Here is a 23,857-nt window from a genome sequence, read left to right on the forward strand (position 1 = left end):
TTCGAGGCCAGAAGTAATACTGACTGGCCATTTTCCGGTACTCAATTGCCGGGACAATGTCTGCGCTATATTCCGGACGGCTCTGTCGTCGTGAGGTGGGGAGGAAATGGATGCCGCTCCGGCGTCGCCGGCGTCCGGGACAACCCAACGCATCATGGCAAAACTCGCCAAGCGTTGCAACGACATACGAAATGTCAAAACGTAACCATGAAAAAATTGCCTTTTCAGTCTTTGCTAACCCCCCAGCCTTCCGTTTTCTCCCTGGCAACTTTGAGACAACCCTAAACCTGAAGCTTAACTTTGCCGGCCACGCTTGGGGATCACGATGAAATGGCGGCAGACGCAGCTCCTCATCGGACCGTGATTTATGAGTTGTTGCCAACGCCATATGACTAGTCAGGTCGTCGGGGATGAAAGAAGTCTTCTCCCTATTATAGCCTATGTCTACCCAATTGGGGGAACTGGGGATAGAGACCAGATTCCAACATCATTAGCACGCATTGCATTTCCGGCGGGAGCACGGCTACAACATACCTATCGTCATTCGCATATCTTGTCCGATCCTCCGTTGTCTGCCGTGGTATGTGTCTAACTCGATAGCTCCATTTGTAATAGACGGAGACAATCGCAGAGACGGGTGATGATATGGATCCTAAAAGGGGAGCCCAGTAAGAAGGCAGCCAAGCGTATCTATTTGTTCCCGGTGCCAATGAAGCCAGTACTCCGTCCGTTGTCAAGTCTGATGATCGATTTGTGGATGTGGAACCACGACTCTTGATCGCTACTCTGTACGCTCGAGGCATACACTCATGGAATAGAGCATCTTTAGGAGGACGGGCTATGTCAACGGGTTCAGAGTGATGATACAGACCAGGCCTGTCCCCTGAGCATCGCGCGTGGACGGGACGGCGGCGTGGGATGGCCTGCCACAACACTCGTTTCTTCCGTCCCTGCCGGTCCCTCTGCTGTTCCTTTGGGTTCGTTTGGGAACTGATGATTTCGGGCCAGGTACGACGAGCGACGCTCAGACAGCAACAAGAAGTGACTGATGGTACCACGTCCACGATGGCCACCTGTCTTCACTCACGGACTCGGGGTACTTGGAGAGCAGATATCGGTCGCACATGTGTTCTCTCGGAAGGGGTTCGAGATCTTCCATGACATCGAACTCGCCACTTTGGAATTTAATGATAGAACTTCGACTCGGTTGCGACGTAGACGATGAGAACAAGTGCTTTAATATAGCCAAGGGGAACCCCTCAGACCCGGTGTCAGAACCCAGTCCTTTATCAGCGATTGGCGACGATCATTGATCCATCTAGCTCACTCGCTCCATCCTGGCTAACCAGATACGTGTGGGTTGAGCCCGCTCTCCGCCGGTTTCATGGCTTCCCCTTTCACTCATCTCTTCTCAGCGGGGGGAGCGGCACCTCCGGTGGTCGGGAAGCCCATGAAGATCTTGAAGTAGTCCTGTTCAAAGCAATCGTCAGCCATCGCGATACCATAGTAACAACGGCAGACAACAAGCATCAACTCACGTAGATCATCCACTGAAGACCGGTCAGGGTACCGATCATAACGATACGGACGGGCAGACCGTTCCAGAGGCCGCCGAAGCCAATGTCCTTGTAGATGCGCCCAACGGCGGCGCCGAACGCCTCGCCCTGCTGGCGGTTTGCGTTGAGCTTGCTGACCATGACGTCGGCCGGGTGGGAGACAATGGCGCAGAGAATGCCCGCAAGGTAGCCGCCGACGAAGGAGACACCCGTCTGCGCGGCCTTGCTGTAGTCGCTCTTCTGTCCGGGGAGGCGGTGGTAGATCATCTCGACAATGGTCTCAAAGGAGGCAAACTTCATCATGGTGTAGGGGATCTGGCGGCCCCAGAGCGGGTACAGCCCCTTGTACAAGCCAGCCACGCCCTCCTTAGCCGTGACCTTGCTGAAACCGTCGAGAGTGCCCTTGTAAGGGGAGGGAATGCCGCCCTGCATCCGGACCTTGACGGCCTCGAATGGGCAGAGCGCGATGTCGGCAAGGAACTCAGCAGAGGCCGAGGCGGAAAGGAAGAGAAGTGTCTTGTACTTTTCGGCGTTCTCGGGACCCGCGAGGACGGAGTACTGCCTCTTGAAATATTCATAGCTTGTCAGTTGTCAGCAAGCCGTTCGACGCGAAACGGTTCACACACTAGACGAGATGCCCCTTGACCGATTTGGCGTTGGACTTACAAGCCGTATTTGCAGGCGCCTTGCGCCGAGTAACCCCAGAAGGTAGGGCCCCAGCCGGTCATGATGCCGCGGAGGCCCTCCGATCTGAATATCTTGCCCCACGCCTGGAAGTTTCCCGTATACAACTTGCTGTCTACCTGGCGTCGTACCTTTACGAGATCGAGTGGCGTCACGGCAGTGTGGGTGAGCCCCTATCGCGGTGTTAGTCAACGACGACGTTCCCCGCGGCGTCTTTGGGGTTTCCAGACAACTCACACAAGCCAGGAGACCGCCGACGGTACAGGCGGCGTAGTATTTGCCCGAATACAGCTCGATCTTGCCGCCAGCGGCGGATTGGGCCTTCGCGCTGGCTTTGTCGAACTCAGCGGTGGCTTCGGCGCTGAGTTGCTTCGCCTTTCCCTTCACGTCATCGACGGTAGAGAAGGCACCGTAGAGCTCCGGGCGGGCTTGGTAGCGAGAGGGTCTCTGCTGCTGCTGTCGGCGGCGGAGGAGCACACCGGCATCCTCAGTGGCCGAGACGGGCGAGGAGAAACAGCCCTTGAGGGTGTCGGTTCGCGGGAAGAGGAACGACATGGTCGGAACGCTGTTTCGTCGGGACCGATTGAGTATCGGGAGTAATACCGCTGTTTTGATGGAGATGTCAGTTCGAGATACCAGTATATCTATCTATAGTTGGGCGGTTGGTGTTGAGTGATTAGCCTCGGGATACGGGGCTGGGCATGCAGTTGGGTTTCGCGATAGTGGCTAGAGCTCCAACACGGCGCAGGATAGAAGAAGCAGTGTTGAGAAAACGGGTTAAGGGACAAGTTGGAGACGCTGGTTTTCGCTCACCGAGGTGACGAGCTGAGGTCGACGCTGGCTCAAAGAATGAGGGGAGAGGAGGTTGAACGTCACGCGACAGGAATGGCCGTTTGCAGCGTAGGAGTAGCTAGACACCCTCAAGGCTGGACTGGCAATTCCTAGGAGAAATAGAGGAGATGGGCTCACAAGGTATAATAAGACAGGGAAAACGAGGTCGCAAACTTTTGTGTGAGACACTCACGCACATACACAAGAGAGAGAACGGAGCAGGAGAAGGAGTAGATGTTCTGAAGCAGGTTTGTTATCTCCTGCGTACTATTAGGGAAAGGCGTCCCACGAGGTGACTGGATGGGAATCTCAAGAGGAAGACGGCAAGAGAATATTGGTTCGGATGACTGGACTAGGCGTCACCCGGATGTTACCAGTACCTCGTCCTCCGATCGAGCTGTCGTGCAGGCCGTCGCGGTCTCTGGGCAGAGCTGTTGGAGCTGGCCGGAAGTGCATTAGACGCAGAAGTGACATCAGGAGTGGACAAGGGGGTAGGTACGGGGAAGACGGAGTGGGGAAGTTGCCTAGCCGATATGGAGAAGGGGGTCAAGGAATTCCATACTGTTATCGCGGATAGCGGCTTATTGCCGCTCGTGTCCCGGATTTTACGGAGGGAACAAAGTCGCGAGCCGGCGAGGCATGAAGGTTCATGGACTGAGTTATCAAACAATCACTTGTTTTGCAGGATCAACATAGGGATTGAACTTGTTGTGAAGGGGTCACGCACAGCCATGTTGACTTCGACCCCTTCAGCCGAAACACCAAGCTGTCTATCTCTCTAGAACCACTCTCGTTCGATGCCCAGTCGTTGGCGTTGCTGAGTGGAGAGGCGCAGTGTCGGTGAAGGGCCAAAGCTCGGGCAGCTTTCGGTGCAGCTCAGCGAGGTGAGTGTGAGCAGCCGTTGCGAACCTGGCTGGATGACGAACTGGGCGGGTAAGTGATCCGTGCACCCCCACTCAGCGACATCAAATTCGCACTTGGCGGCCGCCCCGCGGCGCCGTCCGTGAGTAAACTATTACCGCCCAAGACACTCAGGTCCTGCCTGTCCCGCCAAATCTTTCAGCCCTGTCAACACCGCCCCTCCGACAAGAACCCCGCGATACGTACGATAACCACCTGCCGAACCTGCGAAAGGCTCACAGCCTTGCCAACGTACACACCGCCGACCCGCGCCTCCTCCAAACGTAGCAACAATGGCGGCCCTGGCTCCCAATCCCACTGCCGCGGCGGCGTCCACGTCGCAACCCAGCGACGCTTCCACCCCCTACGTCTCCAAGTGGTCCTCTCGCTACCGCGGTGTACGTCTTCTCTTTCTTACCCTCGGTCATCCTCTTCAACGGAACCTAGCTAACGATGCATCCCGCTTCTCTTTTTCAACAGGCCACCATAGAAGACATCGACCCCCCCGCTGCCCTCTCCCTCACCCCGACCGACCCCATCTCCCACGCCCTCATGTCGGCCTTTGAGCGCGACTACACCCATTTGACCGTCGTCGATGCCCACCGCGCCCTCGTCGGCTACCTCGCCATCCCGCACCTCCAGGCCCTGCTCGACGCCGGCAAGGTCTCGCCCTCGGACCCGCTTTCCAAGGCCATGGTCCGGTTCCAGCGCAAGGGGCGCAAGTACCGCGTCATCACCATGCAGACCCCGCTGGAGGAGCTCGAAGCATTCTTCGAAGGCGACGGCGTTGAGGGCCGGAAGAGCCACTTCGCCGTCATCACGGACGAAAAGAGGAGGTTCGTGCTTGGCGTCGCGACGGTGCAGGATCTGGAGGAGTTCGTCAAGAGGAGACCGGCATGAAGACGTCTTTAAGGAACGAGTAACGAAGGAAATGCGGTGTTCGCTTGAGTGAAAGAGCGGCTTGAAAAGTCGGAAATGATAATGAGACGAGATCTCCACTCAGGCGACGACGCAATGGCAGAGGTTGGTAGCATCAAGTCAGGCGTTGGAGGTGCGCGTGAAGCAAGAAAAGCATTTGAGCGATGGCTGGAGACAGGCAGACGATTCAACATTGCTATGCCGTTATACGCGGCTGCGCACAATTCATCATAGACGGGCAGTAGGCGTTCCGAGACGGGTTCAATTGATATTCATGCTCTCAAAGTCTACTCCTGGTAGGAGACGTCGCATTCATGTGTGCGACGGCGTCATTAGCCTCGTGCGTGGGTGTGAAAGGCACTCCTATCGTCGTAGGTGCATAGCATAGCAGCACCTGTCCCGTCATCCAAGCACAACTAAGACGGATTCATCCATCCCGAGCCACCATATTCAGTGCAGCCATTCCAGGGCAATGACATGTATCTAAGGGAGCCAGTCGTAGACGAGACGAATCTCGACTCTCTTGCCGCCCTTTTGGACGAGGACGTTGCGCGTGTAACGTCTCTCGCCTTCGACCGTCTGGAAGCCCCAGATCTGGGTGGCGGTCCAGCCATTGTCAATGCTCTCGACGTGACTGTAGACGTAGCTCTTGCCGTCGGGACCAGTGGCCTCGGCCTCGCCACCAAGCCAGCCCTTCTTGAGAAACTCGTCCTCGATCTCCTCGAGGCTCATCCACTTGCTCTGGCCGCGGACAGTGCCGAACATCCAGTCTGAGTGCTCGCGGAACTCGAAATCGAGGCAGCGCTTCTCCGAGGTGCCCTTGAGACCTGCCGTGGCGAATTGGTCAATGTCGATGTGGGTGACGGGCTCGGTGCCCTCGCCGGGAGGGGAAGGCAGCGCGGTGTACTGCTTAACGTCGAGGGTGACGGTAGCCAGGCCGACGGCCTTGCGCGTCATCCAGCCGATGCCCTGGAGGGCGAGGGCCGGCTCGGGGGAGTCGGAAAGGGTCTTGTTCTGTAGCAAAACGTTAGCTCATTGTAGCCACTGGTCGCATGGAAATGAGAGTTTCATGGCAAGAAGCAGTTAAACTTACCATGACCCACTTTCCAGACAGGTCGGCGATCGTCTTTGTTGCAGGGGCAGCCATTGTGTTGAGATGCGTGAGTGCGTGTGATTTGTGGAGAATAGCTAGGCAACTATTTGTGTTGTGGCGAAGTTGTTGTTTGGTTGGTATAGGTAGGTAAAACCTTCGCTTGGGTGGTGGAAGAGAGAGTGGAAGGTTGACTTGAGCCCTACGCAGAAGAGGTGGGTAGATATAGGCCTGAGTGGAAGGGTGAGTATGGCAAAAGGTGAATCACCAAACCAGGAAGTCACTTGAGGCAGGTACGAAGTCAGTTTCAGGCACGCGCTCCTTTCCGTTTCTGCTCTTTGTTTTTGGGTTGAGTGATTGGTGGCAGTGAGGATGAATGGATAACAGGTGGTAAGCTGGGCTGAGCAACAAGTGACGTGGGTTCAATACTACAGACGAAATGGAGTGCGCCTAACCCAGAGGAAGAGGGACACGCTGCTGCAAGGCCTGGGTATCGGTTTCTACCCACCTTACCCAGGTAAGGTGGGTGAGGTAGGTAGTTACAGTCACCAAGTCAGGCACAGGATGGATAACGGAAGGGCGACCTTCGGGCCAGCCCAGGTCCAGCCAAGTACGGTCATTGTTAAGACTGGGGGAAGCATCTTTGACAAGCGGGGCGGGGAAGCACCCCGACCCCTCCATGGCCCCTACACTCGGCCACTGCTACTCTTTCACATGATGGAGAGCTCATTCATTCGTAATCGGTCGGCCTGAAAGCTGTAAGATCACACCAAACCGCCCAGATGCTGATGGGTTCGACCGAGGCTCAAAACACCATCCACTATGCCAAACCCTTGGTTTGGATGTTGCCCATGCGCACGAGGGATCATGATCGGCCACCCGCTACCACCCACCCACACGCTGCAGCTGCAGTCAGCATCCTAATTCCCCTCCTACTACAAACCATCCATCCGTGTCACCGCGTGTGCCGACTGAGATACCTGTATAATTACGGAACTCTTCGCACATTGAATGGAGAGGTGAAGCGCCAAATCAATCCCATGTGCTGTTTCCTAATCTGAATGAGGGTGCCAAGCCCGGCCTGAGGGTAGATAAGGTAGCACACGAACAACAGATGGCTACCGCAACTGACGGACGATAATGCTGGGCTTGATACCGTTACACAGCCTGACCTGGATGTCGTATCTAATCAGGAAGTTGAGACGGGAAACTCTAGAAGAAAGTCACAGCAGGGGCCTGGACCAACGAAATGCAAGCTCCGAGGCTGAAGCGGCCGTGCGATGAACGGCTCTTTCCTTTTTTAATTCCTTTTTTTTTTGTTTTTGTGTCCTTTGATGCAGGACACTGACTCTTATTCCCAAATGGAGGACCTAGCCGAATGCTCTAGCGACGCATGCATGACGGATATGTCGATCTGCTTCTCTGTGCGCTAAGATAGAACGTAGATGCAGGTACGTCCGCACTCCTCCCCTTCGTGCTCCCCTCGAGCAAGCTAATCACAATAATTCCATCTCAACCTAGGTCCTCGTCTTCCATCTTATTCCTGACGATCCAGCGGGACATGTCACCCACGGCATCGGCCTACTTTCTTTCAAAACTTGGTAAGTCTCCTGCCCAGACGGGTGCCTACCCAGACTTGCTTGGCACATGATGATTGTGGCGAGCTGGATGCTTGTTCTGTAGCCCTTCACCTCTTCCATAAGACGGCCTAAACACACGACTTTTGCCCTTCCACCCCAACACCAGAAATGCATCGTCACTCCCGCTGTCCGACAACACATTGCTACCGGTACAACCCCATCTACCCGGTGTCGCATCGCAAGATAGGCTCGTCCCCATTGCCGGCCTTCCGCTCCAGTCGGTTCCACAACCAACAGGTCTTGACAGCTCGCAGGAGGTTCCAGGCCAGCCAGCCAGCCGGCCTCAATAGAGTCTCAGCGCTAGCGATCATTGTGTTCTTGGGTCTGTCCGGACACTGGTCATTACCTAATGAGACAAAGAAGCCACCCGGTCGTGCGCAACGAACTCGATGATTGATGGGACCCTCGGGGCTGCACCTCGCAATCTCACGAATATTGGCCGTGCACCTGACGCACTAATTCCTATTGTACACCTACAGCAGCTGAGGGGCGAGCTTCGAGAAAGCTGCCTTGCTGCAGCGGGGCCAAGCTCCCAAGAGGTATGCAAGCAAGCTGTAGAAGCAGGAAAATCCTAGCTCGGACCTAGCTAGGAAACAGCTGTTCGTGACGTTCCTGCAGGAAGAAAAGAAAGGGAAAACCCAGCCAATGTTTCATGACGATGAATAGCAGGCAGTTCCCTGTCTCTGGCACCTTATACAAGAATGAAAGCCCCAGCGCTGCAATTCAGCCCTCATTGATTGCGGCATGATGCACTGCGCCTGCCTAGTTTCTTTGTAGATTACTACCCTCAAAAATATGCCAATACATATGGCCGGAGCTACGAAAAGGAATAAAAGGAAAAGGATATCTTGGTTGTACAAATGCCCCGGCTCCCCGCCATCGGTTTCGAATGCTTCTCCCACACGGTGAAGTTCCAGAATGCACTGATACTACGGTGCTCTGATGCGTCCGCGTTCTCGTTCTCGGAACCTGGCCCGAAACTCATGATCTGCGCGCTTCTATGATTCTAGCCTGGCCTGTCATGGCCACCAGTTCATCTTCTTGTAGCTCTCAATCACCTCTTCGATCAGCTCCTTGGTCAATTTCGGCTTTTCGTACTGGAAGGCGACGACTTGCTCCAGGCGGCTGCCGTCCATGCTCAGGTCGGTATCCTTCAACAGCTCCTTCTCCATGAAGGGCGTGAGAGGCCCTGGTCGCGCGATGCCAGCCTTCTCGAGAAGTTCGGCCCAGGGACCCATGAGCTCGTCGTTGACGTCGTCGACGACGCTGTCCATGTTGAGACGCGCAAAGGTACTGATGAGCTGACCCTGGAATCCTGTCTCGATCCTGAACACCTCGCCAATAATCTCGGCCATTGTACCCTGAGTCGTCACGCCCTTATCGACGACATTGAACGTGGGCACCTTGCCCATGGTCTTCACGTCCCATTTGTCCTTGCCGTTGTCGTACCACGTTGTGATCGCCCAGAGGGCTCGCACAGCATCTTGGATGTGTACCGTGTTTTGCCGGAGGCCCTTGTCCCACAGCCACTTCATTTCGCTCTCAAGATATTGGTAGACTCGGGCCATGCACAGTGCCGTTGCAACCCATTGTGACGCATAAGGCCCGTATACGTGTGCTAGCCGAACGATCACAAGGTTCAACCTAGACGTCGAACGCTTCTGTCAGCAACGAGACAACGCGAGGGACGGTCCCGTCGACCCTCGACAGAATTCGTCTTGGTGGGAAACATACCCATCAATCTTTGCGAGCTCTTCCTCGGCCTGCAGCTTGTAGACCGCAATCTTGCTCCAAGGCTTCAGCTTGTCATTCTCCTTGCTCGGGGATGAGTCGGACTTGTAGACCATGCCGGTGCTGAGCTCGACAAATGCCTTGACCTTGCGCTTGGCGGCTTCTTTGCCCACGGCAAGCGACAAGCCTAGAGAACGCAGCTTGTAGACCTCATCCTCCTGCGAATATCTCGTCTCGCCGCCGCAGTTGAAGACATAGTCCCATTGTTTGCCATCCGGGCGGTCAAATATCTTTGCTAGGGCTTCTGCACGAGAGCGAAAGAAAAAGCAAAAATGTCAGCCAAGAGTGGGAATCATGGGTGGGTTGTCTGGGGTGGCGGCAGGCAGATTCGGCTTCCCAGGGGAGGCCAACAGGAGAAAGAGGATGGGGGAGGGGCAAAAAATGAAAAGGAAAAAGCTAAAGGGGCACGATATCGCGTCGTCGTCATCATCGCCGTCGCCGCCGTCGTCGTAGTTCGTTGGGGTCACTTACGTTCTCTGCTAGCATCGGCCTGCATGAACTTGGTGCCGGCGCAGGCGTCCTGGAACTCGGGGGCCAGCCATGCGAGTTGGGGCAGTGCCTTGTCGACGACGCGGACCTCTGATGCGAGGTCATTCTCGTGGATGTAGCGGGCCAGGAACCGACCAATGTAGCCCAGCCCTCCAATGATGAGGACTGAGGGTTTCTCGGCCATGGTGAGAGGAGGGTGGCAGATCGCGTGCAGATTTGCCCAGAAAGTCGTTTGTGCGTTGTGTGTGAATGTTGTGTCGTCGGGGGAGAGGAAATGATGAGGCGAGCGTAGGTTGACTGACGGGTTTGGGCAGAGGGGTTCGAGGTGGTGGGTGGTGGCGCACTGGGCACTCAGCAACAAGGTAGGAGCTGACGGGCAGCGACGGCAGCGAGGGTTGGTGGCCGGCGGCGGGGTTGACGTCTGGACTGGACCAGGTTCGAGTTAGGGGTGATATGCCCTTGCCCCTGGATGGAAAAGTTGCAGTGCCGGGATTGTGCGAGTTTAGTGTAAACCACAGGCGCAGCGGGATGGATGCGGCCGAAGACCGGCAGGGAAGAGGGGCAAGGAACCCAACCCGGGACAGATCGATAATAGAGGCGGCGTCGGGGGAGGAGGGGAGCAGTAAAGCAGAAGACGCTTCTATCCTAGGGGCTAGCAGATGGAGGATGTCTGCTCAAGGTCGGGCGGCAGAGGAGAGGCAGAGGCGGGGGTTACGACTGGGAGCAAACAGGAGACGACGGTGGGTGAATGATGGGACGAAGAAGTATAATACTAATAAGGATGAGATGAAATTAAACAAAAGGGGGCAGTTGGTGGTGTGGATGTATGTATCTCTGTGTTTGTGCGCGCGCGCGTGCTGTTCTAGTGCAGAGATCCAGGTTGGATGGCTACGTCTGATGATATTAGAAACCACATTAGTCCAGGTAACTCGCGCACACAGAAAAGACAATGAGGAAATTAAATAAAAACTTGAGACGACAGGTGACCATCCCTCCTTTAGTTGTATTCCTCGCGCGGCTATGTATCAGAAGAACAGGAGCGTATAAAATTGTGAGCGGGAAAAAGAGAGAAGAAGGGGGGGAACGGACACAAGGTGGTGCTGCCTCAACACCAGCTCCTCCAATACAATGGTGCTGTCATTCAGAAACGGGGGCCGAAATGGATATTGGGGCGGGCCGTGGGACGAACGGGGAGCGGGACAAGGAAGAAAGACGACCTAAAATGATACCTATCGCCCCGTCGCTCCTGAACAGGTTACAGATGCTGAGCCGAGTAGTGGATGTTGCTGGATGTTGACGACTCAAGGGAGAGGGTTGTGGAGCTTTATGCAGCTTCAAACTCGGACGATGGTTTTGATATGGGTCTTCGACCCTTACGGATACGGAGCAGTCTTTCGTACCTACCTCAAGTAGCTTCCAAAGCCAACTAATCAACTTGCATCTCGCCTCCTTATTCCGGCTTCACCCAGCACCTGAGGGGGTACTCCCTACGGTACGGATATAGTGTAGGTCCCTTTCCTATTGCTAGTCGATAGCTTGTGCCAGCTTAACTTCGAGCAGCTCCAGTTGGCGCCCTCTCGCCGTCAAATTCCAGTTCACTCTTGGTCGCCCCCATTCACCTCTGTCCTTCGTCCTTCATTCGAGTCACGCCGTTGCGGCGCTATTCTCCTTTCTCTCCTCGAGCATCCTTTGCGAACACCCTGAACCCTGGCAACAGAGACATGGCCGGTGCTATTGATAGCCACGCCGGATGGTTGATGCTCAATGCCAATCTCCCTCCTCGAGATCAGATCCAAGGGACGAGTACGGGATACTGGTCATAGGTAGTCGTGAGCCTGCCTGATATTATGCCTTCGCAGCAAGTACACACCGGCCAATAAATCCGTCCTAAGGACCAGGGCGCGACTTGCCAACAATGCGGATTGAACGCCAGAAAGCTCGTCGTGCCCCTTCTTCACTCATAATTTTCCAGGGCTCGTGCTCCCTCATTGCCCCACATGGCTGCAGCAGCCAGATGTCCTCCTCGATCCACTCCATCCCCGTGGCGTCCACAATCAATTAGTACCCAACTCCTTGGACAACTGGCCCGGTACCTCTTTCGAATAATCGGGTAGCCACGACAAAAAAAAAGAAGAAAAGAAAACATAGGCTCTTCCTGTGCACCCAGGTCCAAGGGCCATTCTCGAGGAGAGACGCAGTAAGGTGCCTGGAGCGCCCAGAGTGCCGAACCATGGTTCTCGTTCTTGGTCGTCACCTCCGTCCCTGTCTCTGCTTTTCTGTCATCCATTGGCGTTGCCGACTGCTTTTCCCAACACATGACGAGAAAGACACACAAACATCAGAGACATCGGTGCAACCCTTTCAGGGAAGCCATGCAAGGTACGCGATCAAAGCGTGCCCTCGAACTGCTCTTCCTTGCTCCATATATCCAATAATGTCTTTTGATAGCCCCAGATTCTATGCTGCCCCGATCGATTCAGGTCTCTTCCAACACATACCTGATATCGTTACCGCCCCCCCCCCCCCCCTCCTTCTTGTGTCACCAAGATCTTCGTCCAAAAGCAGGGAACGACCCATGCCCGACAGTGACTCCTCGATTTCCCTTCCGCCCTTCCCGGTCTTCTATGCATCCGCGCACTCTTTCCGGCCGGCATCTCCCTCTGATAGTGTATGCGACCCAGTCAAGGCCATTGCCTCTTCATCAAGGGAGAGGCAGTAGTACTACACATCTCGTTCCGCCAACATTGCCCATGTCGTGTAACGAACCCATTTGATTGAATCCATATCAGAAATTAAACGATGCACTGCGCGTTTGTCCACGTATGGGAATGAAGACCGTCGCTATGCCGTTGGCTGCCGTTCGTCCCAAGCCTCCGGCTGATTAGCGCCAGCGGCGCGAGGTGTCCATCCCATGGTTCCCGCCCCGTTCCCGCCCAAGGGCCTTCCATGATGCGGTCTGCAGACGGGCGCTTCGATCCAGCTTTAAAATGGGCGGCCACACACGCGCCGGCGCGCGCTCCACGGGCTCAACTTCGGCCATTTGCTCCTCTGCAACTCCCTGCATCTTGTATGTGGGGTCCCAAGGGAAGATCTGCTCCATCCATGTTCTAGAAGTTTTTGGGATGCGTTCTTCAGTCAAGCTCTCAAACCTCTTTTTCCTTTTCTTGTCTCCCTCCTTTTTTTTTAATTCGCGTCGACGGCATTTACGGCCCCTCTGTGGCCATCTTATATCCGGGTTTCCTATGGGTTCTCAGTCCCGACAACCATCGAAGAGATATCGATGGCCGCTCTTGTGTTTCTTCTAACGCAAACAGGTACACATGCGAAAAGGGAAAAAGGTCTAACTAACACTAACGCCAGCGCCCACACGTTACGTTGGAGTTCAGACGCCCGCGGCGTAGAGCCTGGGCCGGCTGCTGATCGTGTACAACCCATTAAACAAAGTCTGGTCCCGCAACGCCATATCGTCTCATCACAAGTCGCCGCAACAACATTTCCTCATCTCCGAAAACCTTCCAGTCGTTGCAACCACCTCCAACTGGGTTAAACAGCTCCCTCATGCCGCATTACGCGCATGGACTTGGTCAGACATGTCGACTCTCCGCCTGTCCGTTACGATGACACACCTTCTCACTCATCAATCTGAACCGATGACTTGTTCAAGGCGCGTCCCACTTGCAGCCTAGAGTGAGCTCATGTGTGAGGCAACAGCCAGGAGCAGTGCCCGAACCCAGACGTCAAATTGTTCCGATCTGTTTCTGAGGCAGCCCATGTGTGGATCGTACCTGCGGCTTGAGCACTTGCTTCAGAGATGCCTTCGTATGCGGGGACACAGGCCGACAGGGCCTCGAGGGCTATACGCACAATGATCGGTCCGCTGCAGTTACTTACTCCTGAAGATGGTGCTCGATTCTATTGCGCTGGGAGTCAGTCAGCAGTCGCTACGGATTCATTTAGAGCGGTCCGACATTGCCATTGTCGATGACTTTTTGTCGCGAAGCAAGACACAGCACCCGGGAATCAACAGCTTGAGGCCTTGCCCAGCTAATTTCACCGGATCTCTCAACGATGAGTCTAGGACCGACGGGCTACCCTGCTCTTCAACCAGATCTCCTTCAAGCCTACTTCACCCCGTGCTCACTCATGATGAAGTCCTAGGAGGTCCCAAGCTCCTGCCAATTCATTCTGGGTGACACTAGTCATCAGAGAATACGTGTACATGGAGACAACGTTGCAGACATGCATCGGCTGCGAAGGGCGAAGCATCGGAGGACGCGATTCGTGGGCCAGGTGCCAAACATTAGGCGGCGAGATAGAAAAAAAGTTGAAGATGCGAGCTTTTCCTTCGACCCGGTTTCGGTGGAATGCGATTACAAGACATCAGCATGATCACATTGTCGCTGGGAAACGGCCTCGATCGTTCATCGAGTTCGCTACATGAACATTCGGCATCAAGACATTCTACACCGGCAAAACGGGCCCAAGGATAATTTTCAGCAAAAGATTAGTTGAAGAGTGAAAGTCACAAATGTGTTTAAGCCACTTCGCCTGCTCTCGTCCGCTTAGAGAGTACAACTGCCCTGCTGCCGGAGCAGAATACACGCCTGACATGGATCTAGGGTTCGTGGCAGCAAATGTCATCTATCTGATACTCCCTCTTCCGTCTCATTCACCCCGACGCCAACAGACGCACAAGAAGAGATACGGTCTCAAGAGGCAATGGAAAGACTTGAGACCACCGTGTAACCCGATGTCGTTAAGTCACAGCATCACCCCATGTCACCATTTATCCACCCCTTCCCCTTAACAGCTGGCACCAGACCCATGCCCGCCATCCACGAGAAGGGAGCCACTAAGAACTATGACTCTGCGTGCCGATCACCTCTGCATGCTGCCGATAATCTCCCTTTGCGCCGCGCGGTCCCGCGCGCCCTCGCTGAGGCTGCCGACGCTGCGCAGATCGCCGACAACGTCCTTGGCCTTGCCGAAATAGACCTCCTGCAGCAAGTTGCGCATCTTGAGCTCCATGTCCTCGACTAGACGACCAACGTTTGCGATGTGGCTCTCGTCGCCCTCAACGGGCAGCTCCTGCTCGACCTGCCGCGTCATGTTGCCGCTGAGATCCATGTCGCCCAGGGCGCCCGTCGACGTCGAGAGCGAGAGAATGACAGTAGAGGTGAGCTTATACTGCGTCGTGCGACCGCGCTCGATAGCCTCGAACACGTGGATCGAGTCCCAGATGCCCTCGGCGCTGCCACCGGGCGTTCCGGCTATTGGCGGTTCGTTAGCTAGGCCACATGTTCCCGTGCACCCGAGAGCCACCTACACTTCTTCAGAAGAACAACGCCCGCGAAACCATCATCCAGATTCCAAAAGTACACACTGCTCACACCACCCTCGTAGTATAGATCACGGTAGACGTCAAACGCCTCGTTGGCGCGGACCTCCATCTTGCGGACGCGTTCGCTCGGGATGGCGCCCTCGCCGGCACCCTCGCTACCGCCGGCACCGACACCGCCGGCACCAGCCTCGTCGAGGGGCGGGTCGAACTGATTGCTCCAGGGTGACCGGTAGCTGTCGCCGTCGCGGTTGTAGTCACAGAGTAGGTAGTCGCGGCCTGTTTGCTTGCAACGCTTCACCGTCAGGGGCTGGTCGACGGATGAGAGGAGGTCCTCAGTCAGATCGGGAGCCAGAGATATGATGGCATTGAGATGGTCGGTCGTGTGTTTCGGGTTCAAGCGGCGGAGGAGGTCGCTGTGAAGGTAAGGCAGGCTTGCGTTAGAGAGAACCTCTTTGAAAGAGGTAAGGGAGCGGCTGTTGAGGGCAATGCTTACAGAGCCGAGTCGAAAGGGTCGACGGAGGCCATGGTGGCGATGCCTGTATTTGTGGAGGAGGTACTGGGAAGGTTATCAGCAACACCGTTCGAGGCGATGGCGATGAATGGATGCGTTGTGGTTTGAATTGGGACGCTCTTTGAGGTTGGAGTGTTAGCAAAAGGTGCAGGTGCAGGTGCAGGTGCTGGCGCTGGCGCTGGCGGGGTAGGTAGACACAGCCCCTGGGAGAGGTACTTCCCGGAACCCCACAGGCAGTCAGGGTGAGCTTCAAACACCACCTACCACCACTACCCGTTTGAAGGGGGATCGAGCTATCCAGCGTAACGTCATCAAAGCGAAAGTTAGTGAGTGGACTCGTTCGTCTTCTTCTTTTTTAACTTTGGATTGTCACATTTCACAGAAGTTGATTGGCACCCGGGCAGATTTAGTTGAGAGATAGCGGTTGAGTAGATCGCAGCATTCGCTTATGCTGTGTGAAAGAGGATATGTCAAAAGATGAAACATTCAACCACAAACCGTATAAGCTTTAGGAAACTGTCCTGCTCGTAAGACTCAGTTAGGTCCCCAGACGGCCGCTCTCCTAGCCATATTCCCCTTTTCGTTCGTCCCCTTTTGTTGGCTTCCCTCATCTCGCTGAATCTACCGAGACCTATTCCATGTGCCGACCTCATCCAATTTCGAGATGAACCTTATTCGCCAACGCCTCGCGGAAGAACTGCACTCCAGCCACACCCAAATAAAAAGTCTCCGATCCTGACAATATCTTTCTTCTTAGGACTGCCTCTGTCTTTCTCAACATCTCAACCCTTCACCTCGACGAGCCCGTTGATCTCCCCGTTTCCTCCCAAACCGTTTTGTTGAGACTCAGTATAACTACTCCTTCATACTGGGAAACCGTCGTAATCAGAACAATAGCGCGTCAATCCACTGCTCGTGGGGCGTGTCGAACGCAATGCCTGTTGGAATACAAACAGCGAGAAGCGAAGCCCACCATCGAGCTTTCTCTCAGTGCCAACCCTGGTGTCGAGGGTCTGGTGGTTTGACAGCCGTGTAGGTACCCATTATTCAGCTGATTTCCACCTCGCAAACGACGCAAAGCAGCGGCTCTGTCCACAATTTGTCGCCTTCCGTAACGTTCTCTCGGAGGTCCTTTATCTCAACCTTGGCTGGGGTCATGTCCATCAAGATTCTCGCCTCGAACAGGCCTTCCCACGGCTTCGCTTCGTTTGCCGAAGCTTTCTTCTTGCTAGATCTGATTTTGCGAGACGCTGCCGGTACTTCCAGGGCGGATGGTGTGGCGGGGGTCGTCGGTGGCTGCGAAACACGCTCGTCAGGCACAGCAGGAGTGCCCTCTGCGGCGGACTGTCCGTTTGTTTCCTCGTGCGCATCGGTGGGTTTCGCGTCGATCGTTTGCTTGACATCAGTGCCGCTTTCGGTGGGGCTGAGGGGTCCGTTTACGCCGTCATCCAACTTCCTTTCCTGCTTGATATTATCACTCTCTGCGGCCGAGGACGTTCCGTCTACCGGAGGCTTCGCGGTGAAGTGGGGCTTGTCTTTGCCGAGCCGCTCGTAAGCTCGCCTCAGGGCGGATTCCCTAAGGCAATGCTCATGGACCCATCTCCCGCATTCCTTATTGGAGCATCCGATCAGGGTTTTGTCCGGGTTGGCGGGCTGGCGGCATCTGCAGAGGCGTTCGACTGACTGCAGATGAGTTAGCTTCAGATGGCTGGTTCAAGCTTCGAGAGATTGTGCATACCGAGAGCTGATGGGTCCGGCAGTCATAGGCCTGGCGCCAGTAGAGCGCCTCCTGGATCTCTTCATCGTTCTCCTCGATCCATTGCTTGACGTTAGCAGGCAATGTCACACTAACAACGTTGATGATGTCCACTGCATCCAGTCAGTATCCGCGCCAAAGTCTCAGAGACAGTGTGACCTACTGTGATTGGAGGCGATCAGTTCGTTGTGGCCGTGGTATGGCTGGCGACCTCCAGTGTATCTCTTTCCTTCCATCGTGCCTTCAGGTAGCTCCTCGGGCCAATACATCCAATAGATGCGCGCATAGACGTGATGCTCGTCGCTAGCGCGGATCTCCAGAATGCGGGCTACCCAGTCGTCATCGGACTTGGATCGCTTCAGTACCTTCTCAGGCTCGTTTGAATCCGCGGTGCCTTCCGCGGCAGCTTTCTGTCGTTGAACGGTCTGGTCGTTTGCGACGTAGATAAAGCCCTCACTGAAGTACTTAGTTCCGTTTACTACCGTCCCTCACAGTTAGCACGATACCGACGCAGGGAGATGTCCGGATGACTTACGGACGAAACTGTTGTAGCGTGTCATCTCCAGCCACTTCTTCTGCGGATGTACGTTGTATTCCAAGTCCAAAACATCATTGGCGCTCTTGCCGTTGAAGTCGCCGGAAGGCGAGAAGGGAGAGAGTTGCTTAGAGCTCTTCTTCCCATCCTCTTCTTCCTGGTCCGGCTTCCTTCTCTTCTTTGACTTTTTGTGCGACTTGCTGTCGGGCTCGGCGTAGGTGACGGTAAAGGGGCACTCTGCCTTGTTCTCCTCGACCTCGGCGCGAGGGCGCTTGCGCGAGGTGGACATGGTGACGGCGGCGGACGTCCGAAGTCGCAAACGCAGTTAACGAGGGTGATTCGCGAGCAAGGCCGAGGGAGACGTGATGCGACCTCGAGTGGTATTGTCCGGAGTAAAAGGCGTTGGGGCGATACTCGCTTGGGGTGTCGCGACCAAAGGGAAAGAAGGACGGGGTGGCTGGAAGCCGCCCAAGAGACCGGGGTAGGTAAGACCGAGTGGCAAGCGTGCCGTCCCAGATGTGCGTCCTGGCTCACTTCGTCGAGAGCGAGGATACTCTGGCAAGCCTGAGGATGGTCCAGGTCGGGTATCGACGACCAATGATGGCCACGATGCGCAAAATTGGGAAAATCGCGGGATGAGGATCTGGCAATTCAGGGACAACGAGCGGAGCGCGTTGGCACTAGGTAGCTAGCCAGTGAAAAAAGGTGGCGCAGGATGATTATTCGCTGCGTCACGTGAGTAGAGATTGGCTGCGACGGGCAACGGCACCCACGATGTGGCCCGTGGGCCTTGGGTCAATCACGTCACGTAAGCATTACAGCTAGAATCATCCACACGCATTGAGTCCCCTCCCCGCAGCTTCCGACATCCGCAATGTTTTTACTGTAGTTCCCCGTACCTACCGATAACACCGTCAAATAACAATCACCAAGCTTTTCTGGAATCAGTGCGGCAAACAAACACACATGACTTGCTACTGAGTTAGGCGACACAAGGCACCTTGATGTATTAAAAAGTGAGATGACATCAACAGCGGGCACAACAGATAATTAGAACCAGGAATAGAAGGAGAAGGGAAACACAATGTGGACCGCGATGATTTGTGGACATTCGTGGGGAGCGGGACTACATATAGAACGGCACAAGAACCGACAAGAGACATAATTCAAGTCCATTGTTTATCGTGCAGTTCTCAACTGCTTCTGCTCCGGGGCTTTTCTGCTAATTGCGCAACACAATGCTGTAGCCGAACACTCCTGACGCCGATGCTATGCTATCGTGTAAGTTCTGGCTCTTCAGTACTCCCTGGGTCGATTGTGATTATGATCATCTTCCTCGTCGTCGTATGCGCTCAGGATCGGGCGCTCGTCACTCTCTTCTGTTTCACTGCCGCCTTCTCTTTGCTGACTTCTGAACCCTTCTATAACCTCTGCAAGTTTGTCTCCCTCACACTTGCCCCTCTCCACATTTACACTCCATATGAGAGGAGCCGGAAGACCAACGAGGGCTGCTAGGAACCAAAATGCTGGCCGGATGTCTCCTGATGAGTTGATGATGGCACCAACAATGGCAGGCCCAAAAAAGCTTGAACCCTTGTCCGTTATGGCTAAGAGAGTGGATACGGTTAGCAGAGACGTCCTGAAGGGTGATGGTTTCCCGATGCGTTGATAATTGTTGACGGAGAGGGATTGCCGTACCATACAAGGCGTAAAAGGCAGCTTCGGAACCTGGTGGAATGAGCTCCCCGTAAAGGCTGCGGCAATACGAGCTTAGTCCTCCCAGCACCAGACCGTAAACCGCGGCCAGAGGGTACATCTCCCATGGCTGCTGCAATCCAATAACTCCCCAACTCTGCACAAACGGCAAGTATCCAAGCAGCCCATAGATGGGTATGAGTTCGAAGAGGGCGATGCAGACGAGGATGGTTTGGTGGGGCTTCAAGTCGAACTTGCGAGACACAAATGCCCAACTGAACGCACCAATGACACCAGCCGTAGTAGAAATGACGTTAATCATTCCCAACGCCCATGGCTTCATGTGCAGCTGGGTTTTGGCGAACAGGATTGCCGTGGAAGATGTCGTTGCTATTGCGTCGCTCAATAGGAACCACGCGATCAAGTACAGGACAATATCTCTCAAGCGTCCAGCCAACCTGACGGTGTTATACAGTGATTTCCATGCATTGGCGATGTATGCCATCCACGCCCGAGCACCTTTGCCCGATGATAGAGGCATCGGTGGACCAGGCCTGGGGCGGAGCCACATAGCGGCAGGGATCGTGAAGAACGCCCACCAACAGCCAGCCATACACAGTACGACCCTTTGCGACCAGGTGGTGTTCTTCATGGCAATTAGGATGGCAATGGCGACACATTGCACGAATAGGCCGGCAATGTATCCGATACCGATCCCCTTGGCGGATATCTGAGTTGACAGCTGCAGTTCGACAGAGGTGAGCTCCTCGTGCGTGGCTTTCCGAACCAAAGGGTGCCCTCCATGTCCATTCCTCCCAAGCAAGGCCGATGTTTGGTCATCGATATCACTGACGGCGGCAATATCCTCACCCAGTTGAGACCCACCCAGGAGCTGCGGCTCCAGATCCGGATGTTCTAGATCCAGCGCATGAACAGTCTCGGACGCGAGAACCTCGGGGTGGTGTCGGACCAGCAAGGGCAGGAAGGAGTTGAGAAGCACGAAGGAGGCACCAAAACAAACGTTGGATACGATGGCCAAAAGAGCACCCAGGATGTAGGTGCTCTTGCTGACAAAGATGTAGGCCATGACGGAGAAGCTCCCGATCCATGCGAATGTGAGCAGAAGCTTCTTTCTTGAATTGCCGTGGTCGGCAGCACTGCTAATGCTCACCACCAAAAGCGCCTGGAGCAAAACGCTAATGGAGAAAGTGTACATGGCGAAGCTGGCCGTGTTGATCTCAATGCCCAGGACATAGACAACACATTGCCCATCGGCCTTGTTTTTGGAATCGCTCGTGCCGCAGGGGGTTGACCGATCGGACAGCAAGACGCCGTTTTCGCGTGCAAGAGTCTCAAGAAGAATTGGGATGAAGGAGCCTATGCATCATGTCTTGTCAGCGCAAGAGGTTCGGGGCGGGGTAGATCGCGCAATTGTATCGAGCTACATAGGTGGGCGGGCAGCTCCCATAAGTGGATGGCCGTGTCGACAAACATCACGGAACATCGGACATGGGGTTGAATGTCGGGACGTACCAATAGCTAGGTTCAGTCAGCTCATGCGCATCGTTGGGGATAAAATAGGTATTGAAACTCACCACAAATGACATAGGTTTCGGCGGCAAAGGCGTATGCATACCAGCCAGAGAGCTCCTTCTGGCTCGTGGGGCGGGTATCTTCGCCATGATAACGGCCTTGGCCATGAGGAAAGCCGTCGCTGGTGCTGCCGCTCATTCTCTCGTATTCCGAGTCGGTGTCGGAACGTTCGTCGTCGGCCTCAAAGTCGGAGGTGAAGGAGCGGAAGGAACGTTTGGATAGAGTTGAGAGTCGCGACCAGAGACGTGGTGCAGGCGGCGGCCGAGCGTGTTCCTCCTGCCTGGGGACCATGGCAGGTAATAGCTAAACGTGACTTTACTGGTTGAGGTAGGACAGCTGACTAGGTACCGATACAGGCCTGTCTGTTTCACCTGGAGCGTGTTGGGGCAGGTGCACTCTGGCCGCAGCAGCAGCAGCAGTGCGCAGAGACCTGTTCTGAGTTTAGGTGTAGGCAGACACAACCAGGAACTTGTCAACGTCAACCTTCAGCACCTCAGACGAGCAAGACAGTATGCGATTTACAAGACGTATGTGCAAGTCGAGCAAGGTACCCAGCACTGAGATCGTCGCAGTGCTAGGCACCTCGCCAGAGGGACGTTCCAGAATCGATGATGGGTTGGGTGGGCGTATCGAACCCCGCTGCTGCCGCTGCGGCTGCCGCTGCGGCTACTGCCTCTGAGTCGAACCACTCGGCGAATTTCCAGCTGCCTATGCTGCAGTGCAGCTTGCTGACCAGATCGTTCGTTGTCTTTGTTTCTGCTGCTCGCTGTCGTCGAGAGCTTACCGGTCCCTCGACAGTGGGTCCGGCCGTAGTAGTTTGTCGGGTCTGGACGGGACACGAGGTGTGTCACAGGCCCGCTCGAGGCAGGAGACCAGGAGGCGACTTGTTGTGTGCTGCGATGATCTGACGGGGTGATGGACGCCTATGCGACAGTCCGAATGTGTAGGTGGGGGTGGCGGCGGCGGCGGCGTGTTATTCGCGTGGACAGCAACATAGGGCCAAAACTCTGGTGCCCGGATGAATGAGACGGCCGGAGGGAGATATGAGATGAAGACAGAATCGAAAGCAACCGAGGGTGAGTGTGAGATAAGTTGGGTTAATGTGTCGTCAGGTTTGCAAGAATGAGCAGTGGGCCGGCGTGGTTGGTTATATGGCGTCCCGAAAAGTGATGGGAAACCGGTGGAAGACAAGGACCGGCAAGGACATTCAAGGCGACAGCGTCACTCCATGACCTTCCCCGGCTTCTTGCTCCATGTCATCTCCGTATTTGCCTTTTAGGCCCAGACTGCCTGCCCTGACTCCGCGGCCCCCTCGCGAGTCGCCCGAGCCGTTCGTTCTAAGCTTGTCTCTCCCTCTCATCTCTTACACTACATACCTTGGGTAGGTGGGCCACCATCGATGACCATCGGCCAATTCATCCTGTCGTCCCATTGCCTCTCGAGTTCCAAACCACGCCCCCGAAAACATAGTCGCTGTAACAGACACAGCTGCCCAACTTCGCAAGCGCTGCGACCGCAGACATGGATACATATGGATCATTGCCGATGGGACGGTGTACCTCTTAGCGCCGCTGCCACGCTTGAAGCACGTCGCGCTATGAGGCAATGAGCTCCATTTATCGTGATAGCATGCGCGTTGGACGACCTGCACTGCGAGCCGAACCGGGTTCTTCATTCGTCCGATACTTCATGCCCGGTATGCGTCTATGGATATGCGCTGCATCCGCTTTTGGGATTGGGCATCTCTCTCTTACACACATTCACACACAGATTCCCCATCTCTACACCATCGCCCCCCCACCATAGCGGGTTAACGCCTCCTAGGTACTTCACACTGCTACACCGCAAGTGGCTGAAGTTCTTCGCATTGGCCAATTCTTCAGCGGCCTCCCCGGTTCCCGTGGTGTTCCTGTCATACCTCACAAGCCCTCCCTGACCATCACGAATCAGCAATCCAAACCCACCCGCATGCATCATCAAGAGCCCCAACCATCGACAAAGCACCCGGTCGCGGACCTTGCAAAGCAGAGACTTCGGTGAAGGCTCTATCCTGGGCTCAGCTATGTCTCGCTACTAGGTTGAAATTCATCTCCCGGTTTTAGCCTCGCTTGGCAGACCGACCGATGCCATCTTGGAGCCGCGAATTCCTTGTTTGTATGCAGCTCCCGTAGTTAGGCAGCGGCATGGACCGGATGCCCTTCTTGGATGATAAGACTCAACAGTTGTGATTCCGAGTAATAGGGTTTCGGGGCCTCAGCCTCTACACTCTCTCGTCACAACACTGCGGTGAAGTTTCATGGCGATCCGAACCGGACTGGGGCTTGCGGGGGTGGGCATTCTGCAAATGCCCGAGCGATCTGCGGTTCCTCTTTGCATCAGTCTGCCCACAACTCGAGACCCGTTGGACCCTGAGCGACGATCACCGGCAGGTTAGTAACAGGTTACACTTGAGAAGAGCTGGCGCAGAATCCGTTGTGTCAACCTCATCTCCAGACCATTCAACACAGAGATACAAGGCGATTGTCAT

At 55.1% G+C, this 23,857-nt stretch overlaps 7 protein-coding genes across 7 annotated transcripts; 1 reads left to right on the forward strand and 6 right to left on the reverse strand.

The window, feature by feature from the left end:
- Positions 1-1,121: 1,121 nt before the first annotated feature.
- Positions 1,122-4,004, reverse strand: CDEST_02674 (Putative mitochondrial phosphate carrier protein SLC25A3/Pic2/Mir1). The gene is made up of 5 exons (XM_062918833.1): positions 3,054-4,004; positions 2,478-2,845; positions 2,223-2,413; positions 1,539-2,136; positions 1,122-1,470 (listed from the first exon to the last, which is right to left on the reverse strand). The coding sequence occupies exons 2-5, from the start codon at positions 2,793-2,795 to the stop codon at positions 1,402-1,404; spliced, it is 1,176 nt and encodes a 391-aa protein (XP_062774884.1). The 5' UTR covers positions 2,796-2,845; positions 3,054-4,004; the 3' UTR covers positions 1,122-1,401.
- Position 4,005: 1 nt separating this feature from the next.
- On the forward strand, positions 4,006-4,882 carry CDEST_02675 (Putative CBS domain superfamily protein). Its single transcript, XM_062918834.1, has 2 exons — positions 4,006-4,369; positions 4,452-4,882. Exons 1-2 carry the CDS (start codon positions 4,265-4,267, stop codon positions 4,869-4,871), a joined length of 525 nt encoding a protein of 174 aa, XP_062774885.1. The 5' UTR covers positions 4,006-4,264; the 3' UTR covers positions 4,872-4,882.
- Position 4,883: 1 nt separating this feature from the next.
- Positions 4,884-6,136, reverse strand: CDEST_02676 (uncharacterized protein). Its single transcript, XM_062918835.1, has 2 exons — positions 5,983-6,136; positions 4,884-5,903 (listed from the first exon to the last, which is right to left on the reverse strand). Exons 1-2 carry the CDS (start codon positions 6,034-6,036, stop codon positions 5,373-5,375), a joined length of 585 nt encoding a protein of 194 aa, XP_062774886.1. The 5' UTR covers positions 6,037-6,136; the 3' UTR covers positions 4,884-5,372.
- Positions 6,137-8,638: 2,502 nt separating this feature from the next.
- Positions 8,639-10,083, reverse strand: CDEST_02677 (Putative NAD-dependent epimerase/dehydratase, NAD(P)-binding domain superfamily; the record flags this gene model as incomplete). The annotated part of the gene is made up of 3 exons (XM_062918836.1): positions 8,639-9,263; positions 9,354-9,654; positions 9,882-10,083. The coding sequence occupies 3 exons, from the start codon at positions 10,081-10,083 to the stop codon at positions 8,639-8,641; spliced, it is 1,128 nt and encodes a 375-aa protein (XP_062774887.1).
- A 4,004-nt stretch (positions 10,084-14,087) lies between these two features.
- Positions 14,088-15,915, reverse strand: CDEST_02678 (Putative F-actin-capping protein subunit beta). Its single transcript, XM_062918837.1, has 3 exons — positions 15,734-15,915; positions 15,226-15,653; positions 14,088-15,169 (listed from the first exon to the last, which is right to left on the reverse strand). Exons 1-3 carry the CDS (start codon positions 15,763-15,765, stop codon positions 14,778-14,780), a joined length of 852 nt encoding a protein of 283 aa, XP_062774888.1. The 5' UTR covers positions 15,766-15,915; the 3' UTR covers positions 14,088-14,777.
- A 252-nt stretch (positions 15,916-16,167) lies between these two features.
- On the reverse strand, positions 16,168-18,719 carry CDEST_02679 (Putative BAH domain, Zinc finger, FYVE/PHD-type, Zinc finger, RING/FYVE/PHD-type). The gene is made up of 4 exons (XM_062918838.1): positions 18,043-18,719; positions 17,671-17,985; positions 17,490-17,620; positions 16,168-17,434 (listed from the first exon to the last, which is right to left on the reverse strand). The coding sequence occupies exons 1-4, from the start codon at positions 18,329-18,331 to the stop codon at positions 16,799-16,801; spliced, it is 1,371 nt and encodes a 456-aa protein (XP_062774889.1). The 5' UTR covers positions 18,332-18,719; the 3' UTR covers positions 16,168-16,798.
- A 227-nt stretch (positions 18,720-18,946) lies between these two features.
- CDEST_02680 (Putative MFS transporter superfamily) lies at positions 18,947-22,478 on the reverse strand. The gene is made up of 4 exons (XM_062918839.1): positions 21,333-22,478; positions 21,271-21,276; positions 19,741-21,114; positions 18,947-19,649 (listed from the first exon to the last, which is right to left on the reverse strand). Exons 1-4 carry the CDS (start codon positions 21,619-21,621, stop codon positions 19,339-19,341), a joined length of 1,980 nt encoding a protein of 659 aa, XP_062774890.1. The 5' UTR covers positions 21,622-22,478; the 3' UTR covers positions 18,947-19,338.
- Positions 22,479-23,857: the final 1,379 nt, after the last annotated feature.

The sequence above is a fragment of the Colletotrichum destructivum genome, chromosome 2 (assembly GCF_034447905.1).
Source record: "Colletotrichum destructivum chromosome 2, complete sequence".
Lineage (NCBI taxonomy): Eukaryota > Fungi > Ascomycota > Sordariomycetes > Glomerellales > Glomerellaceae > Colletotrichum > Colletotrichum destructivum.